This window comes from Tamandua tetradactyla, chromosome 7, assembly GCF_023851605.1.
Source record: "Tamandua tetradactyla isolate mTamTet1 chromosome 7, mTamTet1.pri, whole genome shotgun sequence".
NCBI classification, from domain to species: domain Eukaryota; kingdom Metazoa; phylum Chordata; class Mammalia; order Pilosa; family Myrmecophagidae; genus Tamandua; species Tamandua tetradactyla.
The window spans coordinates 60,277,434-60,287,170 of NC_135333.1; the positions used below are offsets into that span (position 1 = coordinate 60,277,434).

General features: G+C 44.2%; 1 protein-coding gene across 1 annotated transcript in view; it reads right to left on the reverse strand.

Annotated features, from left to right (window-relative positions):
* The window catches only part of TUBA8 (tubulin alpha 8), a 28,846-nt gene extending 24,345 nt beyond the window's left edge, over nucleotides 1-4,501 (reverse strand). Inside the window, exon 1 of the mRNA XM_077169546.1 lies at nucleotides 4,339-4,501. Coding sequence (XP_077025661.1) covers nucleotides 4,339-4,341 — 3 coding nt within the window. The 5' untranslated portion in view covers nucleotides 4,342-4,501. The remainder of the gene's footprint in view (nucleotides 1-4,338) is intronic.
* Nucleotides 4,502-9,737: the final 5,236 nt, after the last annotated feature.

Genomic DNA, 9,737 nt, shown 5'->3' on the forward strand with positions numbered 1-9,737 from the left:
CAAGAAAAGTATAACTGCTCATACAGACCCAGTGCTAGGATGGCTACAAAAGTTACCTACTCCATTCATTCCTGTGACAAATATTTATTGTATTATTACATGTAAGAAAGTCACAGGAAGCTCCTATTCCTCCTTTAAGACGAGTTAAATGTACCTTTCTCCGGGAAGTCTGGAAAACCACAGGATAGCACCTCTGCTATGTGCTCCCACGGCCACTTCTTCCCCATTTTCACCTTTACGATACCCTATCACAGTTGTCTGTTTGCGTGTCTGACTTTCCTAGTAGCGAGTGGACTCTGTGAGGGCAGGGAACACTTCTTTTACTCACCAGGTCTCCAAGACAGTGCTTGAAGGTGGCAGGTGCCTGATAAACCTGAGGATGATTAGAACAGACACCCTGCCCTGACGGGACTGACACAAGGAGAGCAGCCAGTTTCTAAGAGATACCCAGACCAAGTACAGTGGGAATTCAAAGCTGGGAAAGACAGCTTCTGGCCTGGTTTCCAAGCAGGAGGAATATTCACAGGAATCTTAGAGAAGTAAGACAGACAGTGATGACCCAGGGGCGTTTTAGGTAGCAGGAGCTGTGCAAGCCAAGGCCTAGAGGCAGGAAAATTTAGGGCAGGCTCCACAAACTGCTCAGTTTGACTAGAGCGTGGGCACGTGAAGGACAGAAGAGATGAGTCATCTGTGCTGCCTACGGCCATCTTCCATAGAGAGGAGAGCTTGCTTTGCAGCACATCAAAAAAAGGAAATTCTAGAACTTTCCACCTCTTCTAATTCCATAAGAAACCCTTCCTTATGTCAGTCTTATATTCCTTCTGTTTCAATATCTGTTAGGTAGTATAGTTTTGTTCTCAGAAGACCAAGTTAATCACTATCCTCTGTAGAAGAAGGATTCACAGTTTTAAAAATCATTTCAAAGGATTGCAAAACTGGCATATTATCTAGGAAAGGAGCTGATAGGGGCCGGCAGTGTATGCCCTGTAAAAACCTGAGACCCTTCCCCCATTTACTCAGCCACCTGTGCATCAAATACCATACAGGTGCTTCCAGGGAGCATATGATTACACTAAATTATTTCTGTTGTCAGGCTGCGATCACAAAGCACATATATTTTAGGACCTAGATTAAGGATGGCAAGTGAAAAGTAGATCCCAGATCCTCAGTGTTACAGAAAGATAATTAAAGTAAGGGTAAATGTGATTCATAAGAACGTGTTTGAATTATCTCTGCTTGGAACCCGCCAACTAGGGCATATTTGGACTCACTCAGAACAAAGAAGACGTGGTAAGCCAGAAACAGTAAGAACAAAGAGTCGACCTAAATTAATGTTGGAGGGTGGATATGGTCCAGGAGAGGGGCTCTAACCATAGGCCCAGCAGATAGGGCAGCAACAGGGCTAACAAGAGATGGACTTTAGGAAGGACAGGGACACGGTAGTAGACTCCCAGCACGAGAAGCCCTATGAAGTCCAAAGGTCCTTGGGCGTTAGCTGACCATGGGACTTGTCATCAGATATACACAGCGTCTGCTCTGTTTTCCCACTCTCTGGAAGAAATGCTAACGGGGACACCAGCAGAGGAAATGCCAACCACGAAGGATGCTCTAGGAGGTGCTAAAGATTGCATTATTGGTCCCTGGGTGGCCCAGGCGGAAGGCGGCAGTTGGTCCACTTCCTCCCCTCAAGAGTTCCATAACCTCCCCCCAGCCCCTATCACTAGCTCTGCATTTGCAAGCTATTTCCTCCTCAAAAGTTATTTTTGACTTTTTTCTTCCCTTCATGCTCACTCAGGACCCACATCAGAAAGGTGCACACAATAGCATGAATCCCACCCCACCCCCAGCTCTCCCCTGGGCCTGACATGGGTCTGCAGCTCCCTATCAGAACTTGCCAGTGGGATTCTTGGCAGGCTCATACACATGTCATTCTAGCCTTCCAGGTATGAATCAAGGAAATTTTTTTAAAAGACATTCTGTGAGAAGGAAATGTTTAACCAAAAGAATGTCTGCATATCAAGACAATGCTGCACAGACAAGTAAATATCCTAATAGAACTTATAACACAAAATTCCATGTTTCAAAATAAAGATATTATTGCCTTTTCAAAATATTCAAACATAGGTTTTCTTTTAAACACCAAATTCTCTTGCATGCTTAATGTGAGGTTTTACTGTCTAAAATTTTGATTTACCAGATATTTTCAGAAACTTGCCTAATGGATACACCTTGAAGTTTTCTCAGAGCACTGGCTTATAATCCTGGGCTCCTCTGCAAACTTCCTTTCACCTTCACTCTGTAAGTCACTACAGTGTCCAGGCCAAAATTAAAACATGCAAGGAAAGCCCTCTGAAAATTACAAAGCACTAGCTACATGCCAGATAGTATATTACCAATGTCAATTCTATAGTATATTGTCAAGGATTAGCTTCAAATGCAATGGAGGGTTGGATGGGTGAAGGGAATAAAAAAGCAAGACAATCAATTTAGGTCATAAATTGATCATTGTTGAAATTAGATATTACATAAATACAGGGGCTCATTTTATCATTCTCTCCACATTTATATATGTTTGAAATTCTGTAATAGAAAGAATTTTATATAAATACATAATTAAATATATATTTTATACAAATACATAATTAAATATATATTTTATATAAAATATAAAATTGTATGTATGAATTTTTTTCTGTTTTCTTTTTATTTCTTTTTCTGAATTGATGCAAATATTCTAAGAAATGATCATGATGATGAACATACAACTATGTGATAATATTGTGAGTTACTGATTATATATGTAGAATGGAATGATCATATGGTAAGAATGTTTGAATTTGTATGTTGGTATGTTTAATAAATAAAATTTTTTTAAATGTAAAAGAAAATAGAATTTTCAATATCTTCAAAATATGTATATTTAATATGCATATTAAATTTAATAATTAAATGTGAAATATTATAAATACATATATAATTGCATAATTAAATATGTATATATTTACTCTAAGTGGAGACTTAGAAATTTGTGCTATAACCCCTCTTCATTTGCATGTGAAAAAAAAAACCGAATGGTTAAGAGACTTCCTTGAGGACACACAGCTAACTGCAAAGCTGGGAGACAAAATCCTGTACTCCCACCTGTGAGTTCCTTCTATGGGTCAAAACCAGGGGTCTCAGACAAAAGTGGATTCCTCTGACCACTGACTTCCAATATCCTCAAGTTCTTCAAATTCTCAAGTGTCTCTAGAAGCCTACTAGGGAAAGGAAGGGTGCTGGACAGACCTGGTGCTAGAAGCAACAGGCCTGGGCCAGAGCCAGAAAGCGCTGGGCACTGTCCAAAATGAGCAGAGGGCAGGGAGAGGAGGAGATTCTCCCAGCCTGCTTCTGAAGCAAGGGTGGCCTGTGAACCTGACCTTCGCCTGTGAGTAAGCCAATCCTGCACCCTACCTCCCACCTTTCCAACCTATCTCCCTGCTGCTTAAATACTAGGTCTCTGGGTCATGAAATTTCTGGGTTTCCAGGCCTTCAGGGAAGAAGACTGGAGATGAATTTTACCCATCCGGAGGTACATAATTATGAGTTTGGAGGAGCACTCCCCAGAAGGTAGGGTCCACATCTGTAAATGGAGACAGATGCAGGGAGGTGGGAAGGGGAGCGAAGAAAAGGAGGAGCGGCTGAGCCCCCTAAGCCAGGGTAGAAAACAAAGCCAAAAGCCTGATGTCTCCTGGTCTTCTGGAAGGAGACCTGTGTGCTCCAAAGCCCTTCTGGTTTTGACCACTACAAAAACCAAGAAGGCAGCACGGGTGCCAGGTGCCTGGGAAGCTGAGCGCTGGCTGAGGGTCCTGCCGTGCTCGAATTGGGTGCCCCAAACCCAAGCCGATGCCCCAAACGGTGGGGGGGGGTCATGACACCCATGTCCCCTGTGACCTTTGGGACCCTAACACATCTGGTTGGATTTGAAGACCTGATTGCACCCACTCCCCCTGCTGCCCCAGCCCAGTTCATCCATCCAGAATTCCCAGACTCTCCCTCTCTCTGCACTCGTCCCGAACTGCCCACCTGAGGATCCCTCTGAATCCCACAGGCTTCTCCACCCAGGGCCCTATGTCCTGGCTCCCCTCACCTGTGAGCACAAGTCTTCACTTTTCCTCTAAGAGAAAGGGTACTGGCCTCAGGTGTCTCTCACCCGAGAGTAGGATCCCCTCCGACCCTGAACTGACACCCCCACCACCACCCCCAGAAGACATGGAGCTCTGCGTGGGGCTCTCTGCTGGGCACCTGTCCCTCGCCCCAACCCCGTCCCCACGCCCGGGTCCCGGCCCCGAGAAGGCTCACCATCGCGGCTTCTCTCCTCTTCAGCTCGTCTCCCGGCTGGGCCTACCCACCCCAACTGCTCCAGATACGGCCGCCTCCGCTGTTGTGACACACTGGGCGGGAGGGGGCCGGGGACAGACATGCCGGGCCGGCAGCTGCCCTGCAGCATCACAGAGCCCACGGAGGGGAGGGCCCGGGCAGGTCACAATTGCTCCTCCCCGCCCACCCGGGCTCAAATCGCCGGCGCCCGCCGTGCCATCCCCCTCCCCACCCCCAGCCTTCTCCACCTTCGCTCCCGACTCCGGGTTCACTGCTCCCGACTCCGGATCTCGGGCTCGGCGCGCGTGGGAGTCGCGCAGTTGGTTTCTCAGCCCTGCCACAGCCCTGTTAGCAAAGCGCACGACTACGTGTTCTCAACTTCAGCCATTAAACTCCAGGTGCTTGGGAACCAAGTGATGATTTCTCCCCCAACTTTCTTTCCCTTTCTGTTGCAGTCAGGACTGGCCCTGGCAAGGAGGGATACTTGTTTGGGCTCTAGGTCACTGCAAAAACCCTCAGAGAGGACGTGCACGGTTCACGGGTAGGAGGAACAAGTTCCAATTTCAGCTCCCCTGTGTGTTATTGCTGTGCGCCTGGACAAGCTGTAGAACCTCTGCTCTGGAAACCTGTTTCTACCACCATCGAAATCTACCTGGCTATTAGAGGATTAAATGACCTAATATAAAGTTCCTTGTACCCAGCAGGTGCTCAACATATGTTGAGTCCTGTGCCTATATACCATCAGCATACATCCTCCCACCATCATTTTCACATCTCTCCCTTTAAAGGAGCCCCTTTATCATCACTCCGCTTCCTATTTTTAAGCTCTGACTGTACCAAAGCCCCTTGTCCTATGAGAATCCTGCTGCCTCTTTGTCGAGTAATAGGACCTCCTCTTGGTGGCCACAAATGACGTTGAATGACAGGGAGTTCCCTCCCAACCACCCCCCACCCCCCCCCACCCACACACACACACTCCCTCTGGGGCCTTGGTAAGAGCCCTCTCTTAACACTAGATGCTAGTCATGTTATCTAACCCACCCTCTGCTTTCCCTTCCTCTCCCTGCAGTTTGGTGATGGGCTGTATGGCTGTTCCTTGTTCTCACTGCTAAAACTCCCCACCAGGGGCTGGTCCATGCTGAAGGGTATAACCCAGCTTCTTTCTCTCCCACTGTCATGGTCAGGTTCATGTGTCATCTTGCCCAAGTGGTGGTTTCTGTTTGTCTGATTGGGCAAGTGCTGGCCTGTTGCAATGAGGACATTTCATAGAATTAAATCATGATCACGTCAGCTGCATCCACAGCTGATTCCATCTGTAATCAGCCAAGAGGAGTGTCTTCTGCAATGAGTGATGCTTAATCTAATCACTGGAAGCCTTTTAAGGAGGATTCAGAAGAGACAGGCTCTCTTCCTGATTCGGCAGGCAAGCCTCTCCTGTGGAGTTCGTCCAGACCCTCCATCGGAATTGTCGGCTTCACAGCCTGCCCTGCGAATTTTGGACTCTGCGTTCCCACAGTTACGTGAGACACTTTTATAAGTTTTATATTTGCAGGTGTTTCCTGTTGATTCTGTTTCTCTAAAGAACCGTAACTAATACGTCCGCCTACCTCAAGCAACTGAGAGCTAGCATCCAGCCCCTCCAGGTGAATGCACAGCTTTTCCTTGAAAAAGTTCTTCTACATAGAATTGCTTAGACCAGATGTGATTACTCTCCAGGGTTCCAAGTACAGATAGAGGTTTACCTTCCCTTCCACTCCTAAGAGGTGCCTGTGATTAGCCAGCAGAGAATGCCAACAGCTTTTCCTTATCCATGTAACAATTTGTTCTGCTGATCATCCATTCACGCATTTTCCTATTTGTATCGTGAGCTTCTAGAGAACAGACACGTCTCAATTATCTGGGTATCTGTGAGGGTTCCTGGCACATGCTCCACCCATTGGTATAGGCATAATCAATTATGACCTGCATTATTGTTTCTCTTATAACGTAGGATCTCAAAAACTGAGCATCCCGATTAAGCTAACTGTGCCAAGCACATGATAAATGCTGGGTAAAGGATTATTCTATATTTAACTATATATTTATCTTCCAGTCACACACACACAGCATATGCTATTATTTTCCCATGCATTTATCCCTTTCTACTTTGGATTATAAATATGGTGTGTGTGTAGGCACACATGCACACATGCATTTAAACATTTCTCTAAATTGCAAATCTCTTGATTGCAGGGGTTGTGCTCTTCATCATAGCGCTTTCCCATCAAAAAGTAGCTAGTCCGTTTCATCAGAGGGGCTCAATAAATACAGCTGAACAAGTTGATTTTTTTAGTTATCTTTGTACAGTACCAAATATGTCATGAACAGCCTCTTAATATCTCATGATGTAGATGATGACATGATGATGATGATCTGACGATGATGACTTTCAGTTGCCTTTCATTGTGATGATGTCCTCAAACCTCCTCATCCTTCCTCTTTATGAGGTTTGGGACGGGAGGGAGCCACAACCACACCATAAATGCTGAATACAGTATCTTTGGGTTCCAGGGAGATTAAAAAAAAGAAGAAGTAGAAGGGTTGTTTCTTTTCTGTTTGGAGTTGTTAAAATATTTATTTCTGTTTGTTTTTTTCAGTCCTATCTATTAAAATTATTTGGCTTGGGGCATCCCAGATCTAGTATTAATACTTCCCCCCACCCCATCCATATCCTAATGCCTTTCTCCCTGAGTAGAAGTTTGGAAAGGAAGGACACATTTTTTTAGTCCCCTCATACAAGTCCAGACAATGTATGAGTAAGCAACAACCCGGATCACAAGCCTTTTAAAGAAATTACCCCATACATACAACATTCCAATTACTACATACAAGTGTATTCCTTTTCTATGAGTTTCTGCACTGTGGGGTCATATTCTCAGATAAAATCATTCCAGTGAGAGCATTAAAAAGTTGAGCAACACACCAGGTGTGAGGCTTCCCAAAAAGTGAGATAATTTCTATCAATCATCTAGGAGAGAAGTCTTTGTGATACTTAGATACCTTTTATTTATAGAAAATTTTCTGACACCACTTTCTATGTGTCAAACACTGTGCTCATGGCTTTCTGTATATTCTTTCTTTTACTCCTCACAATGAATTTCTGGAATGAAAATTTTTATTATCCCTATTTTACAGATTAAGAAACTAAGGCTCAGAAATGTTAATTGGCTTATTCCTGATCCCACGACTGGTAAGAGGTAGAGCTAGAATTTGTACTCAGGGAGTCAGACTAATGTCAGATTAAATATTAGCTCAAATGTTTAATCATTGCCCATAAACTGGAACTGCAAGGGCGAACCTTAGCCAGAGAAGGATTATCATCATTCTCTTAGCTTAGACTTTGAGAGTCCAAATATGTAGGATGGTGGATGTTAAAACGGCAACAGAGAGTGGATGCCCAGAAGGAAAAGAGCGAAGAAAGGTCTATTAATTTCTAAGCACCACACAGATTTCAGCTGCCTCTTACAGAAACACATTAAGTTGCTCTCCAGTTCTTAATAGAATTTTATATCCCGTAAAACATAAAAACATCCCTGAAATCTGTAGAAATCAAATAAATCTTCACCTTTGAATTTTGCCTATATGTTGTGTGGTTTGTATTGTGTATAGGTGATGTTCTTTTCACTTAGACTGCTTTGATGATTTATATTTTGTCTTTGGTGTTCTGCACTAAGTACAACGTATAAATATTAATTCATTTTCACTTTCAAAGAAAATAATAAAGTCTATTTTGTCTGATATTGGAAACAAAATTTCTAAGCACCAACACTGTTGGGGTTGAACCTGTGAATCCCAGAGAGCAAACTATATTTTATAATCAGATTATAAAAATTCAGGTCCTCACCATACTTTTTTTTTTTTTTTTACCATACTCTTTAAATTTGATTTTCCCTGTCTTAGTTTTCTAGGACTGCTATGACAAATGCCACACAATGGATTGGCTTAAAAAACAATAGAAATTTATCATCTCACGGTTTTTTCTAGGTGTTAAAATATTTGACAGGGCTTTTTTCTCCTTTCATAGGGCTCTGGCAATTCTCCATTTCACATAGCGAACTCTCACTCCTTGCCCCTGCTCCTGGGTTTTTGCTGACTTCTGAGCCCTTCTGACTGCGTCCGAATTTCCTTTGTTGAAAGGACTCCGGTCATATGGATTAAGACCCACCCTAATTCAATTTGGCCTCATCTAAATAGGATCTTCAAAATTCCTATTCACAAAATGAGTCCACATCTTACTAATAATATCTCCAAAGGTCCTGTTTACAAATGGCTTCACACCCACATGGCCAGAGGTTAAGACGTGAACATGTCTTTTTGTGGGGGACATGATTCAATCCCCAACAATCCCGTAGCCTTGTGTACATGAAAATTTAAAGATTGATAATCCAACCTTGGTCTCATATGCTGAAGGGCATTAGGAGAAGGGAAGGGTGAGCATTTGGGGCCACAGTTTCATAAAGGACCTGATTGCCTCTGAGATGTGCATGGTTCTGTGATGGAGAGACCACCAAAGAAAAGAGGAATCTTGGGAGAAATTGGGGCCCACACAATCTGGCTGCCTCCTCTCCCACACAATTCTCCTTTCAAAGCCAATTTTGGAGGGTCTACGTGTTTTGTCCAAAATAAGGGAAAGCCATGCTTTCCTACCCGTCCTGAATCTGCCCCTGCTCCCACTCCTCCCAACTGGTTAGTATCAGTAACAACTTGTATCAGAGAACATCGCCTCGGCTTTAGCTTTTAATGCCCATTAAACTTACCTCCCCTGGGACGGGGCAGGCTGGGCACCTGGAGCTGGGAATCAAGCACAACCAGCAAAGTGCAGAGAATGGTGAAGTCGGGGAACTAAGAGAAAACTCACCTTCTTAGCAAATTGGCCCAGGGCCGGATTAGAGGCCTGCGCCTTCTCCCTTACCCTCGCTGCCCTAAGGCTCTATTACAGATCGGATGTCCGCCTTCTTCCATTGCCAGGCCCTGAAAAAGCACCAAAAGGTCCTGCGTAGGATAAAGTGGCACCATAGGAAAGATAAGGCAGTCGGGTCATTATCTCCTTCTCTCTGAGCCCTTGGTATGCCGTGCTTGGTTAATTCTTCATCTCACCAGATATTTCTCTCCTGCTTATTGAAACAATTGACCAAGTTGTCTTACTTTTTCAGTTATTTCACGCACTGCTCCTGGTATTGCAAAGTGACCCGATCTTTCTGAACCACAACTCGGCAGCACATTACAAGAACTGGAAAGCTGTTCTGTCCTTAATATTGCAAATCCACTTTGGAAAACTATCCCAAGAAAATAACCCCACAGGAAAATTAGAGTGCAATTATCTTAACTGGTTTACCCAGCAC